General features: G+C 42.3%; 1 protein-coding gene across 1 annotated transcript in view; it reads left to right on the top strand.

The window, feature by feature from the left end:
- The window catches only part of TMEFF2 (transmembrane protein with EGF like and two follistatin like domains 2), a 278329-nt gene that overhangs the window by 137692 nt on the left and 124022 nt on the right, over positions 1 to 16615 (top strand). The window contains exon 5 of the mRNA XM_004601232.2: positions 16048 to 16144. Within this exon, the coding sequence (XP_004601289.1) occupies positions 16048 to 16144 (97 nt within the window). The remainder of the gene's footprint in view (positions 1 to 16047; positions 16145 to 16615) is intronic.

Raw genomic sequence — 16615 nt, 5'->3', positions numbered from 1 at the left:
GTTCACAGCCAATCTGGGTTTTATCCCCAGAACCCCATACAATCCCCAAAGAGCCAACACAGGTAAACCCTGAGCAATGCAGGTGTGGCAAAAGACCAAATAAACTAATTAGTCATCGTTCTCTGGGTAAAGTTATAATTACAAGTTATCTAAGAAAAAAACAAAAGAGAGAGAGTTTATGTCATCAATGGCATCCTTCCTGATTCCCTGACTGTAGTCCACAGTGGCTTTGTTCAATAAACCATCTCGTTCTCAGGTTGTTTGAAGAATTAGTTCTTATTCTGAAAGATTAGTTTTTTATTGCATAGAAAAAGAGCAATGAAGTTGAAATCCAGGTGATAGCTTTTATGGACTTTCTCTTCCACTCACATTTTCAAACGCAAAGACAAGTCACAAGCACAATCACGCAGCTTTGAGATATATGGTTATGAAGAGGGACGTGTAATAATATTTGTAAAGTGTGGAAACATAATGAGACAAAATAGTACATGTAATATACTATAAGTATCATTTGCTAGTAGTGCCTTACATGAAGAGTGTGAACATATAGATAATTTATGAAAAAAATAGAGCAATGAAGGTCAGAAATCAAAACATCTTTTACTGGTGATGGGCTGGGCTTTTCAGTATTACTGATATTTTGGTTTTCTGAAATTGAAAGTTAATAAAAGGAGTAGAATGGCTATTTATAAGTATTTTTAATAGGAACATGGATGTTATCAGTAGGAACATAATATATGACAATAAAAATGCCAATGTAGACTATAGTAATTATAGATGCTCTAAAGCTTTCAGGTTGTTCTTAAAACAATAGATTAGAATAATTGAAAAGTGTATAATTTATATTGTAATCTATAAAATAACCACCAAAATAATACCAGCAAAATGTATGATTAAAAATCATGGGCTGGAGTGACAGCACAGCGGGTAGGGCGTTTGCTTTGCATACAGACAACCTGGGTTCAATTCCCAGAATCCCATATGGTCCTCCGAGCAATGCCAGGAGTAATTCCTTAGTGCATGAGCCAGGAGTAACCCCTGTGTATCGCCAGGTGTGACCCAAAAAGCAAAAAAAAAAAAAAAAAAAAAAAAAAAAGTTGTTACAAATGTGTCTGGAGAAATAGTACAGGGACAGGCTATTTGCCTTTCATGCTTCCAAACTAGATTCAATCCCTGTCATCCCATATAGTCCCCTCAAGTACTAGCAAGAATAATTCCTGAGTGAAAAGCTAGGAGTAATCCTTGAGCATCTCTAGGTGTGACCCTAAAACAACAAAAAATTACAGGAAATGTAAATATCTGAAAATACTTTCTTCATATTTACAAAGATAGAAAAGAGAACAAATAAATATAAGATTAACCTGATATGAACATTAAGTAGGTTAAACATAAAACCATATATATCAATAATTATTCTAAAACAAATGTACTATCTACCCTAATTAAATGTAGCTATATTTAAAATGGATATAAAACCAAGATACACTTATATGTTCTTTACAAAAATTTTACTTTAAGCATCGGTTTGGGGGCAAGATAAATGTAATTGAGTAGAAATAATACGCAAAAAAAAAGCTGGTCTACCTATATAAATATCAGAACAAATTAGACTTTAGGATAAATAGTATTATCAAAAATTTAAGTGGGAGACTTTATAATGATATAATTTCACTTATTCCAGGAAATATATGACTACTAAATTGTATGTATAGCCAATATCAAAATCTCCAAATACAAGATAGAGTGAAAGAACTAAACAAAACAAAAAAAAACTACTACCATTAATAGAGATTTAATATTATTTTAGTATTAGAACCATTAAACCAAAAAAGTCAGAGTTATGTGTTATTTGAACAATTCCTCACCATCAATTTAAACTAATTAGCATTTATAGAATATTACTACCCACAAGAGATTGCAACCTCTACAATTCATGTGGCATGTTCAAGTAGATAAACCATGGTCAAACCATAAAAAAATTCTATAAATTTCAAAGATTTAAAGAGAATACATTTTCTATTATAGGCTTATGAATAAACAAAGTTATATGCCTCTGAGACCCTTAAATATTTAGTTTAGAAATTCATTAATAACGAATCCATAGGTCAGAGAATAAGTATCAGAGGTTATTACAATATATATATTTTAAAAGAAATGCATGAAAGTACAGCATAACAATATTTATAAGTGCATAATAAAATTCTTTAAAAGAAAATTTGGAGTCTCAAAGAATAATACAGTGGATAAGGCACTTGACTGATACGTGACAAACCTGGGTTTGATGCTTGGCACCCCATATGGTCTCCAAGTGGTCACGAATGATCCATGAATTCTAGTTATAAGTAAATCCTGAGTTGGAATTCCTCCCCACCACCAAGAAAAGGGGGGAATTTGTAGATTTAAAGACTATATTTTTAAAATTTTAAGTCTAAAATAAAGTCCTTCTTGCTTTCATTTTAAAACAATTGGACCAAAAATTAATCTCTAGTACCACACATATGACAACCCCTGCCACATACACACACACAAATACACACACACACACACTCAGACACAGAGGAAACTACAAAATAATAAATTAGAACCTATATTTCTAACACAAAGGATATTGAAAGGTAATGGAGAAAATTAGTAGGACAGAATATATAAATTTGTATAAGAAATTAAAATAATATTTATCCCACACACACCGTCATGATTAAAGAAAGTGGGAACACATTCCAAATAATATCACTATAGTACTTAACCCCAATACAAGGGCCAACATAAAGAAAAGAGAGAAAATTAAATTACATAAACTTCTCAAAATGTTGGAATTTCACACAAAAATAAAGAAAATTAATGTATATCATGAATATAGGTACCAAAATTCTCAGCAATATATTGACAAATTAAGTCATTCTCTTTCTTCATGTGTGTGTGTCTGTGTGTATGTGTGTCTGTATTCCATAGTTGTATGTTTTTCTTGGGTGTCAATACACAGCTATGCTTAGATCTTAATCAGGAATCACTCCTGCTAGGGTTTAGGGAACCACATTGAGTGATAGGATTGAACTTGAGTTGAGAACATGCAAAGCCCTACCTGCCGTGCTACCTTTCTAGCTCTTTAGTAGTATCTTTATACCTATATGGCAATATACCATGATTAAGTTGAACTTATCACAGAAGTGGGAGGCTGATTTAACATGACAGTAAATCAGCATATTTCATCACATTTAATAGTTTAAGTGAAAAAAATCCATATGGGAAAAATAAGACAGTACTTCCATCTTGACATCATGGACAAAAATTAATCTGATATACATTGTAAGCTTCAATAATAATTAAATTTTAACGTGAACAAAAATAAAGACTTGAAGAAAGCACAGAAGAATAGCTTCATAAGCACTAAGTAGGAGACTTCTTGGAAGTAGACAATTAAAACATAACCGTCAAAAAAATTTTAAACCTCCACAAGAAAACTGAATAAAAAAGTCAGAACACATTTGTATATAAAATATCATACAAACATTGCACCCCAAATATATTTTACATCCCTAAAATCTTATAATAAAAACTAAAAACAATATTTTTACTAAGACCAGTTGTCCCACTGCTAGTTGTTTGTCCAGAAGAAATAAAGTATTTGTACAGTCCTTTACAAGAATATTTATGCAGCTCTATCCATAAATATTAATTTATTATTTCTAGTGAATAGTTAAAAACAACTAGTTGTCCTTCAATTATAAAATGAGTAAATATGCTGTGCTATATTCTTTCAGGAGAATGCTAAGTGAAAAAGAGAAGTAAACTACAAGACACACTTGCATGACTTAACCTAAAAAATATAATGCTGAAATAAGTGAATGATATAGTTGTCTAATATGTTATATTCTATGATAATAAATACTTATCTGTATTGATATAAATCAGATCACTGATATACTTAAATATAAAGGTAGTGAGAAAATGGAGGGTAGGGCATAAGGGATCTTTCTGGGTTAGTGGAGTTGTTCTTTTTCTTGATATGCATTGCTTCAAATTTTATGGAAAGATACACTTTTAAGATAGGAGCATTTGGGACAAGAGAAATAGTACTACAGGTAAGGCATTTGCATTGCATGTGCGAGGGATACCCCAGTTTGATCTCCTGAACTCAGCTAGGAGTAAACCCTGAACAAAATAAATTTTAAAAATTAAAACTGAGCATTTAGGTAACTGTAAATTTTAAAGCAATTGTTAACAACAAAAACTGACATTGAACATCTATGAATGTGAATATTATGTATCACTACACTTTCTGGGGGTAAATGTATAATCAAGGTTAAGAATCCTGAGGCATTATAGTAAATTAAGGAGAAAACTGAGCCAAACAGTTACATCCTGTATGAAAATTTGTTTTAGAAGAATATGATTGTAAAGGATCTTTATTACCCTTTAAGTGAATCCATAAAGTTAGTGTTTCTTAACCTTTTCTACTCATAACCCTCTTCGGACCTTGTTACATTACTTTGATCTCCACATAGTACTAATTAATTCCTACTCTCATGCCATGACCCCACATTTTTACAGTTTTTACCTGTGGTCCACTTGGAATATCCTGGGGGCCAGGTCACATGGCTCCTGGTTGAGAAATGCTGCAATTGGGTGTAGAGAATTGAGAGAGGCAGTTAGATGTCAATTTCTAATCCTTAAATCAAGAATTTTCCTAAAAGGCGTATTGAATGAGTTGTAACTGTAAGACTGTATTTTAGGTATAATGTGTTCTTGGAGCTCTGCATCCCTTATCCCTCAGTCCCCTCCCTCAATCACTTGCTGAAACTTTTTTTTCTACATAATAAAGGGAAATTCATGTCATAACTCAAAAATAAAAGACTTAAAATGCAAATGCAAAGTTAAAAATAATGCTTTATGATAGATGAATTTTATTCTTCTATAATTAGTGGATGAATAATCAAGCAGCCATCCTTCCCATTTCTGATCATGTAGGAAGAACAGAAGAAACAATCCAATTCAGCACACATCTCCTGAGCAACTACTGTGTGCTAAATAAGTCATTTGCAAGTTTTTGTAACTGTGACCTTTAGTGAGAAATGAAATGTATAACATAACTTTGTGTGGATGCCCATATGTACAACTAAAGCTATGTCCTAAAATTAAGGGTTTGTTTTTAAATCTCCAGATAGGCTTTACTACATTTCCTATTTAAGTTATTGTGTTCCATGCTTACAGAAATGTTAATGGTGACCCACTAACTGAATTTTGCTACCCACTAATAAATTGTGAATTATGGTTTGAAATTTAATGATATTTTGCTACTTAAAATGAAGTCTGTGAACCAGTATCTACTTAGAATGAAGTCTGTGAATCAGTATCTGGGAGGACTGTAAGAAATGCAGAATATCAGGCCACACCTCAAATCTATTATTTTGTCAGTACCTGCATTTTTAGCAAAACCTTCCAGAATTCACTATGCACTTGTATATGTCGGTTACCCTGTGCTGGGCACACTGTGAGAAGGATGTTTAGAATAATGGAATATTTCAGTGTTGTTTAGGGTAGACACTCTTTCTCAGGGATGGACTTTTTCTTTCAGAATCTAAAAGCACTTTAGGCTCGTTCTTAAGCCTATTTTCTCCCTTGAACATTCATCTCACTTGCTTGTCTCTGTTTCTTTGCTTGCCTATTTCCACTCTGGAGAAAGCTGTATTTTCTCTTGAACATGAACTTTTTTCTTTCTCTCCCCTCACATATTTTTAAATAAGTTTCAATAGGGGCTGGAGAGATAGCACAGAGGGCAGGGCGTTTGCCTTGCACGCGGCCGACCCAAGTTCGATACCCAGCATCCCATGTGGTTCCCTGAGCAACGCCAGGAGTAATTCCCAAGTGCATAAGCCAGGAATACCCCTGTGCATCGCTGGGTGTGACCCAAAAAGAAAAAAAGACAATAAAAAATATCTTGCCCCTAAAAAAGTTAAATAAATAAAATATAAAAGTATTTCAAATATTCTTAACTCTTCTATAACCTTATTTTAATGATAAGCCTACAAATTCAGAATCTCCAAGGAGGTAGCAGAGTATTTATATTAAAAAAAATGAATCAGCGGATCTTTTTTGTAAATTTCTCAGAGATTCTTAGCCAGACCCTGTTTAAGAGCCACTATTCTGCAAGGTAAAATAAAAGCTCTGTACTCAATCATTGTGCAAAACTCATGGTAAGGTTTAACTTTATTTTCCACTGTCTATGATTCTATACAAAGTCATTATATCCCAGACCATTTTCTGATGTAGGTTTTGTTCCTTCTCCTTCTGTCTTATTTACTGATGTAGATATTAGTTCCTGCTGCTTCCACACTTACTTTTCCACCATGGAGGATTTATGCATACCACAATTCAACCCATAACTACCTTTTTTCTAGAAACGTTATGTGACTCCAATAGAAATATTTTTATTACTTGTGCTGCATTAGCATAGTTCATTCCCTGGATTACTTCCAGTAGATCCCACACCAAGGATCCCTACTGGGGAAGAAAATGGGGCTGCCCCAAAGTGACTATAAGTGTTCATTAAAGATCTTACCGTTGAGTTAGCAGGTTTCCTGAGTGATGGGAAGTTTTAGTCTGGAAGTTGCTAATCTTGCTAACACTAAAAGATTCTCTTCCATTAGCAGCTTCTGTGTTGCATTAATAATAAGAAAGTAATAAAGAGAACGACCTCGGCTGTTCAGTCTCCCTTGAGGTGAAGCCCCAGCTTCCTTCTTATCCCTGCGGCCCATTCTAATGGTCTTGCCTGTATTAAAGTAATAGAGTGGATAATAAGTGCTGTGTTTCATCAGTCTAAATTTCCATCTTTCTAGATATGTACACCTTTTGTTTTAAGATCTCCAAATTTAAAACAATGCCATCGATAAATGCTTTTGCAATTCAAGTTGGTCTGTTCAGTTCAGAGCATTTTTTTAATGTAAATACAAATCAGCAAGCACAGGAAGAAAAGTAGGTTGTCTTAAATAAATCTCTCGAACTTTCCTGAAAGAATGATAAAACAGAACACTTTCTTAGACATGGATTCCATGTCATTTTCAGGGTAGTTCGGAGTAGATGGGAGTAAAATTTTAAAAATCACTTAACCATATTGCAGGAGATTTAATAAAATCAGGGATAAAAATCTCTATTTTTTCAAATATGAAATTATGAGAAACTAGAGTAAAATAAGGAAAGTTTGATTTGTTAGGTCCAGGGTAAATGCTAATGAAGTGTGTGTGTGTGTGTGTGTGTGTGTGTGTTTAATTATTATACTTGTTTCTAGGGTCTGTGACAGGGATGAGGATATAAGGCTCACAGGCCGTATAAGGTCTAGGAAGTCATGTTATCTGACATTGGTATTTCATGGGACGGACATGTGCTTTTGTTGAGCTGCCTGTACCCTGTCTGCCTGTATTGAGAATGATGTTATAAATATCCAAATAACCCTCAGCAGAAAAAAAAGTCTCCGTCCCTGAATGGGGAGATAGAAGGAGGGAGTTGGTATGTTTTGTTTTTGTTTTTCTACTCTGTGGTGTCAGGGATTGAACCTACAGCCTTACAAATGCAAAATGTGCTCTACCACTGAGCTACATCCCTGTCCCAAGTAAATTGTATCTGATCAAAGTATTATCGTATTAGTCTTGATTGGGAGTCAATGCCATAATTCATTGCTTGTATTCTTTTCTATAAAAATATATAGATTTGTGGGGCTGGAGAAATTGTACAGCAATTAGGGCATTTGTCTTGTATGCAGCCCACTTGGATTTGATCCCCAGCATCCCATATGGTCCCCCAAGCTCGGCCAGGAGTAATTCCTGAGTGCAGAGCCATAAGTAAAACCTGTACATCACTGAGTGTGACACAAAAAGAAAATATATATATATATATATATATTTACATACTTGAACAGAAGCATAAATTTCAAATAGAAACATGATTTAAACTTCTGTATTTTAAGGTATATTAATATGTCTATGAAATAATATGACTAAGGTAGTTCAGTTATTCAAATATTTGGTGTAAAATCAGTTACTTTTGCCTTCACTTTTCTACTACTTTTTAAATTTTATTTTTATAACGTTCATAATAATTTCTTAAGTTTAATATTCAAACACCAATTAAACCACCATTATCCTTTCCCACCAACATATTTCAAATGTTCCCAGACTCAACCTCAAACACTGCCCCCAAAGCAGAACTGAAATAATTTATTTTGTATTACTTGTTATAAATAATCTGCTAAAAATAATACAAATGGCTTAAAGGCACATGAAAAAATGCTCCACATCACTAGTCATCAAAGAGATGCAAATCACAACAATAAGATATCTGCTCACACCACAGAGACTGGCACACATTCCAAAAAACAAAAGCAACCAATATTGGTGTGGATGTGGGGAAAAAGGGACACTCTTTCACTGTTGGTCAACAGTGAAATGCCGACTGGTCCAGCCTTTCTGGAAAACAGTATGGACAGTCCTTCAAAAACTAGAAACTGATCTTCCATATGATCCTGCAATACCACTTCTGGGAATACATCCCAATGATGCAAAAAAGCACAATAGAAATGACATCTGTACCTATATGCTCATTGAAGCACTGTTCACAATAGCCAAAATCTGGAAACAACCAAATGCCCTAGAACAGAAGACTGATTAAAGAAACTTTGGTACATCTACACAGTGGAATACTATGCAGCTGTTAGGAGATATGAAGTCATAAAATTTGCTTATAAATGGGTAGACATGGAGAGTATCATGTTAAGTGAAATGAGTCAGAAAAAGAGGGACAGACATAGAAGCACTGCACTCGTTTGTGGAGTATAGAATAATATCACATGAGGCTGACACCCAAGGACAGTAGATACAAGGGCCAGGAGGATTGCCCCATAGCTGGAAGACTGCTTTATGAGCAGAGGGGAGAAGGCAGATGGAATATAGAAGGGATCACTAAGAAAATGATGGCCGAGGCAGTCTGGTGAGCAACGCGGCCGGAGAAATGCTCCGGACCCGAATCCGGGCCAACAACACCGGGGATCCAGACGGAGGAGGTACAGCTGGTACACCTTCTCCGGATGGAACCCTGGCGACACTGAGAAGCAACTAACACGGCTCCGGGTTGCGGGACTGGAACACATCCGAGCCGCGGGGGGGCACTGGAGTGGGGCAGCGCCTGCCCAAACTCCAAATGGTCCCGGCCGCCAGAAGCCCCGCCCTCGACCCACCCTCGGCGCCATCTTCCCACCTTCAACAGAGAAGAGGCCAGGCAGTCTGGTGAGCAACGCGGCCGGAGAAATGCTCCGGACCCGAATCCGGGCCAACAACACCGGGGATCCAGACGGAGGAGGTACAGCTGGTACACCTTCTCCGGATGGAACCCTGGCGACACTGAGAAGCAACTAACACGGCTCCGGGTTGCGGGACTGGAACACATCCGAGCCGCGGGGGGGCACTGGAGTGGGGCAGCGCCTGCCCAAACTCCAAATGGTCCCGGCCGCCAGAAGCCCCGCCCTCGACCCACCCTCGGCGCCATCTTCCCACCTTCAACAGAGAAGAGGCCAGGCAGTCTGGTGAGCAACGCGGCCGGAGAAATGCTCCGGACCCGAATCCGGGCCAACAACACCGGGGATCCAGACGGAGGAGGTACAGCTGGTACACCTTCTCCGGATGGAACCCTGGCGACACTGAGAAGCAACTAACACGGCTCCGGGTTGCGGGACTGGAACACATCCGAGCCGCGGGGGGGCACTGGAGTGGGGCAGCGCCTGCCCAAACTCCAAATGGTCCCGGCCGCCAGAAGCCCCGCCCTCGACCCACCCTCGGCGCCATCTTCCCACCTTCAACAGAGAAGAGGCCAGGCAGTCTGGTGAGCAACGCGGCCGGAGAAATGCTCCGGACCCGAATCCGGGCCAACAACACCGGGGATCCAGACGGAGGAGGTACAGCTGGTACACCTTCTCCGGATGGAACCCTGGCGACACTGAGAAGCAACTAACACGGCTCCGGGTTGCGGGACTGGAACACATCCGAGCCGCGGGGGGGGCACTGGAGTGGGGCAGCGCCTGCCCAAACTCCAAATGGTCCCGGCCGCCAGAAGCCCCGCCCTCGACCCACCCTCGGCGCCATCTTCCCACCTTCAACAGAGAAGAGGCCAGGCAGTCTGGTGAGCAACGCGGCCGGAGAAATGCTCCGGACCCGAATCCGGGCCAACAACACCGGGGATCCAGACGGAGGAGGTACAGCTGGTACACCTTCTCCGGATGGAACCCTGGCGACACTGAGAAGCAACTAACACGGCTCCGGGTTGCGGGACTGGAACACATCCGAGCCGCGGGGGGGCACTGGAGTGGGGCAGCGCCTGCCCAAACTCCAAATGGTCCCGGCCGCCAGAAGCCCCGCCCTCGACCCACCCTCGGCGCCATCTTCCCACCTTCAACAGAGAAGAGGCCAGGCAGTCTGGTGAGCAACGCGGCCGGAGAAATGCTCCGGACCCGAATCCGGGCCAACAACACCGGGGATCCAGACGGAGGAGGTACAGCTGGTACACCTTCTCCGGATGGAACCCTGGCGACACTGAGAAGCAACTAACACGGCTCCGGGTTGCGGGACTGGAACACATCCGAGCCGCGGGGGGGCACTGGAGTGGGGCAGCGCCTGCCCAAACTCCAAATGGTCCCGGCCGCCAGAAGCCCCGCCCTCGACCCACCCTCGGCGCCATCTTCCCACCTTCAACAGAGAAGAGGCCAGGCAGTCTGGTGAGCAACGCGGCCGGAGAAATGCTCCGGACCCGAATCCGGGCCAACAACACCGGGGATCCAGACGGAGGAGGTACAGCTGGTACACCTTCTCCGGATGGAACCCTGGCGACACTGAGAAGCAACTAACACGGCTCCGGGTTGCGGGACTGGAACACATCCGAGCCGCGGGGGGGCACTGGAGTGGGGCAGCGCCTGCCCAAACTCCAAATGGTCCCGGCCGCCAGAAGCCCCGCCCTCGACCCACCCTCGGCGCCATCTTCCCACCTTCAACAGAGAAGAGGCCAGGCAGTCTGGTGAGCAACGCGGCCGGAGAAATGCTCCGGACCCGAATCCGGGCCAACAACACCGGGGATCCAGACGGAGGAGGTACAGCTGGTACACCTTCTCCGGATGGAACCCTGGCGACACTGAGAAGCAACTAACACGGCTCCGGGTTGCGGGACTGGAACACATCCGAGCCGCGGGGGGGCACTGGAGTGGGGCAGCGCCCGCCCAAACTCCAAATGGTCCCGGCCGCCAGAAGCCCCGCCCTCGACCCACCCTCGGCGCCATCTTCCCACCTTCAACAGAGAAGAGGCCAGGCAGTCTGGTGAGCAACGCGGCCGGAGAAATGCTCCGGACCCGAATCCGGGCCAACAACACCGGGGATCCAGACGGAGGAGGTACAGCTGGTACACCTTCTCCGGATGGAACCCTGGCGACACTGAGAAGCAACTAACACGGCTCCGGGTTGCGGGACTGGAACACATCCGAGCCGCGGGGGGGCACTGGAGTGGGGCAGCGCCCGCCCAAACTCCAAATGGTCCCGGCCGCCAGAAGCCCCGCCCTCGACCCACCCTCGGCGCCATCTTCCCACCTTCAACAGAGAAGAGGCCAGGCAGTCTGGTGAGCAACGCGGCCGGAGAAATGCTCCGGACCCGAATCCGGGCCAACAACACCGGGGATCCAGACGGAGGAGGTACAGCTGGTACACCTTCTCCGGATGGAACCCTGGCGACACTGAGAAGCAACTAACACGGCTCCGGGTTGCGGGACTGGAACACATCCGAGCCGCGGGGGGGCACTGGAGTGGGGCAGCGCCCGCCCAAACTCCAAATGGTCCCGGCCGCCAGAAGCCCCGCCCTCGACCCACCCTCGGCGCCATCTTCCCACCTTCAACAGAGAAGAGGCCAGGCAGTCTGGTGAGCAACGCGGCCGGAGAAATGCTCCGGACCCGAATCCGGGCCAACAACACCGGGGATCCAGACGGAGGAGGTACAGCTGGTACACCTTCTCCGGATGGAACCCTGGCGACACTGAGAAGCAACTAACACGGCTCCGGGTTGCGGGACTGGAACACATCCGAGCCGCGGGGGGGCACTGGAGTGGGGCAGCGCCCGCCCAAACTCCAAATGGTCCCGGCCGCCAGAAGCCCCGCCCTCGACCCACCCTCGGCGCCATCTTCCCACCTTCAACAGAGAAGAGGCCAGGCAGTCTGGTGAGCAACGCGGCCGGAGAAATGCTCCGGACCCGAATCCGGGCCAACAACACCGGGGATCCAGACGGAGGAGGTACAGCTGGTACACCTTCTCCGGATGGAACCCTGGCGACACTGAGAAGCAACTAACACGGCTCCGGGTTGCGGGACTGGAACACATCCGAGCCGCGGGGGGGCACTGGAGTGGGGCAGCGCCCGCCCAAACTCCAAATGGTCCCGGCCGCCAGAAGCCCCGCCCTCGACCCACCCTCGGCGCCATCTTCCCACCTTCAACAGAGAAGAGGCCAGGCAGTCTGGTGAGCAACGCGGCCGGAGAAATGCTCCGGACCCGAATCCGGGCCAACAACACCGGGGATCCAGACGGAGGAGGTACAGCTGGTACACCTTCTCCGGATGGAACCCTGGCGACACTGAGAAGCAACTAACACGGCTCCGGGTTGCGGGACTGGAACACATCCGAGCCGCGGGGGGGCACTGGAGTGGGGCAGCGCCCGCCCAAACTCCAAATGGTCCCGGCCGCCAGAAGCCCCGCCCTCGACCCACCCTCGGCGCCATCTTCCCACCTTCAACAGAGAAGAGGCCAGGCAGTCTGGTGAGCAACGCGGCCGGAGAAATGCTCCGGACCCGAATCCGGGCCAACAACACCGGGGATCCAGACGGAGGAGGTACAGCTGGTACACCTTCTCCGGATGGAACCCTGGCGACACTGAGAAGCAACTAACACGGCTCCGGGTTGCGGGACTGGAACACATCCGAGCCGCGCGGCCGCTGACGCGGCCGCGCGACCTTTTCTAAAAACTTAAAACATACAATCTTTTAATGACAAACCAATTATCAAACGCTTCCTTAGTAGGGCTGTCTTCATTGGAGGGAAATTCCAACAACAATAGTGAGTTTTGTTTTGCAATATGGAATGTAAGCAAGGTAGAGAGAAAATGAAGTGAAATTCATCAGTTATACAGTTGGGGGGGCCGTGGCGGGGGGTATACTGGGGATTTTGGTGGTGGAATATGGGCACTGGTGAAGGGATGGTGTTTGAATATTGTATAACTGAGACATAAACCTGAAAACTTTGTAACTTTCCACATGGTGATATAATAAAAATTTAAAAAAAAAAATAAAATAAAATAAAATGTAAACTCTAGGGTTTACATTTTGGAATACTAAAAAAAAAAAAAAAAAAAAGAAAATGATGGCTGGAGGAATGAGTTGGAATGGAAGATGCATGCTGAAAGTAGGTAGTGGACCAAACATGATGACCTTTCAGTGTCTGTGTGTCAAGCCTTGATGCCCAAAAGTAGAGAGAGAGTATGGGGAATATTGTCTGCCGTGGAGTCAGGGGGAGGGTGGGAAAGGGGGTGTATGCCCAGGATATTGGTGGTGGGGAATGTGCACTGGTGATGGGATGGGTGTTTGATCATTGTGTGATTATAATCCAAACATGGAAGCTTGTAACTATCTCACAGTGATTCAGTAAAATTCACTGTATCACTGTAACCACTGTAATCCCGTTGATCATTGATTTGCTTAAGCAGGCACCAGTAATGTCTCCATTGTGAGACTTGTTGTTACTGTTTTTGGCATATCGAATATGCAACGGGTAGCTTGCTAGGCTCTGGCGGGCGGGCCAGATACTCTCAATAGCTTGCCAGGCTCTCCGAGAGAGGTGGAGGAATCAAACTCCGGGTTGGCTGTGTGCAAGGCAAACGCCCTAGCTGCTTTGCTATTGCTCCAGCCCTCAATAAAATTTCTTAAAAAATGATCCAAAAAAGGTTCCTTAGAGGAAAATGTGTGAGCATTGTTGCATTTCACACTGGAGTCATTAAGTCCTTCTACAAGAGATTACCCTTAAAGAGCCTCCAATCATTGGGAAAGACAAGAAGACACTGCTAAAATGTCAGAGTTGTGACGAATGGAGACGTTACTGGCACCCGAGTAAATCAATGAACAATGGGATGACAGTGATACAGTGAGAAGAGATTATTAACATGTTAAAGGTTGAGCCTTATGTGTGTGTATATATATGTATATCTATATATATGTGATATATATAGATATATACTATATCTATATAGTATATATATGATATACAGATACATATATTTCCCCCTAAGATTGGTTGCTTTCTACTTTCAACTTTCTACTTTTTAATTGGGCAAGTATAAATATCTCATGTCAAAGTTATTATACAGATTTTTATTCCTTAAACTCTAGAAATACTAGAAAGTTTACTTGATTTATTCTACACTGCCCTGATTTTAAAAGGTTAATTGTATAGTTAGATTGTACAACCTGCTTTTTCTACTTTCAATTTAAAGAAGAGAGAAATCCTAGTACTCATCATTATTGGCACATATCTTATTGGTCACTATTGTTAGATGTTTATGTATTCATACCCAGAGTAAATCACTATTGTAGTATTATCTGCAACATTTATGTAGGAGTCAAAAATATAGTATATAGGCAAACTAATAGCTAAATTATAAAAATTTAAGATAAAAATATTTCATCTTTGGAGAACTTAATATCTAACAGGGAAAAAATAAGAAGGCAATTCTAATAAGTTAATACTGCCCATTTAAATGGTTTAGTAGGTGCTAGAAATTAAACCTAGGGCTCTTGCATATTAAAGAATGTGCTCCTACTAACACCCTAGGATAGTAGAGATAAGGACCAGGAGGATGGCTTCATGGCTTGGAAGCTGGCCTCACATGCTGGGGGAAATGGCAGCTCAGATAGAGAAGGAACCACCAAGTAAAGGATGCTTGGAGGTCCTGCTATGGAGGGGAAATGTGTGCTGAAAGTAGACTATAGACCTAGCATGATGTCCAGTGTGCTAAAAATAGACTATAGACCTACCATGATGTCCACTTAATACCTGTATTGCAAATCACAACAACCAAAAGGAGAGAGAGTAAAAGGGAATAGACTGCCACAGAGGCAGGGGTGGGGTGAGGGGTGGGAGGAATACTGGGAACATTGATGGTGGAGAATGGGCACTGGTGGAGGGATGGGTACTCAATTATTGTATGACTGAAACGTAAGCATGAAAGTTTTTAAGTATGTAACTGTACCTCATGGTGATTCACTAAAAAAAAAAAAATTAAAAACCTATTTAAAAAATGTGCTCTATGATTGAGCTAAAGCAAGATCCCAGTTTTTTCAAGTAAAAGCTTCTTTGTATATTAAAAAAAACTGTAATTTAGGAGTAATACGGAAAATTTTAATATTTTAAAAGTAGATATTATATCTTTCTTTTAGGCAAATAACATCCTCACTGTATCACTGTCATCCCATTGCTCGTCGATTTGCTCAAGCAGGCACCAGTAACGTCTCTATTGTGAGACTTCTTGTTCCTGTTTTAGCATATTGAATACACCACAGGTAGCTTGCCAGGCTCCGCCATGCGGGCAAGATACTTTCAGTAGCTTGCCGGGCTCTCCGAGAGGTACAGAGAAATCAAACCCAGGTCGGCCACATGCAAGGCAAACGCTCTACCCGCTGTGCTATCGCTCCAGCCCAATAGCAGCCTAAATCCCTTTAAATTCCTTTAAATTAAATATTTCATGTGACCTATTTATTAGTCAAGCAAACTTGTTCACTCTTAAGTAAAAGTACTCAGTAAAGAGTATTTGCTATTGCTAGGGTTTTTCTTAAGTTTCAGGATGAAAGTGGTGTTGAATATGATACTTTTATGACTCCCCCCCCCATAAAAAACCAAGTGAGTCCATTGAAGAAGTAGCAGCTTTGATACAGAAAATCTTAGCATTATTCATTTACCTAATTTTTTAAAAATTCTTTTTTCATACAGTTCATGAAGGTTCAGGAGAAACAAGTCAAAAGGAGACATCCACCTGTGATATTTGCCAGTTTGGTGCAGAATGTGATGAAGATGCCGAGGATGTCTGGTACTATAGATTTCTATTCTTTTAAATAAAATACTCAGTTATTATTTATTCATTTATTATTGAACTATTTTCCTAGAAGCATGGTTAAGAAACAATCAACTAATGTGACTCTGCTTTCTAAAATGCTTCATATGGGTAGGTGCACATATGTCATGTGAGTTTGGGCATGAGTACCCGAATGAGAAAGTTAGAGGCACAAGAATGACCCCCAATGTTCTCTAGGGTTGTCTTCTTTCATCCAGTCAGTATACAATGTCTATAAAAATATGCTAATCAAGTAATCAATAATAGTCATCATTTAATTGATCTCCAGATGAATTCTCAAGGTATTCATGCCCAAGAGAGGGACCCAAGTTCAAAAGCATATTTTTGTGTCATAATAATGAAGTTTGTCTTTACTTTTGTTTCTCTTTACTTCTATCTCCTTTCAACTAAATACCTGGTCCTTTTAACTTTTAATCATGGAATAGT

This window comes from Sorex araneus, chromosome X (assembly GCF_027595985.1).
Source record: "Sorex araneus isolate mSorAra2 chromosome X, mSorAra2.pri, whole genome shotgun sequence".
Lineage (NCBI taxonomy): Eukaryota > Metazoa > Chordata > Mammalia > Eulipotyphla > Soricidae > Sorex > Sorex araneus.
This window is presented reverse-complemented; position numbering and strand designations above follow the sequence as displayed.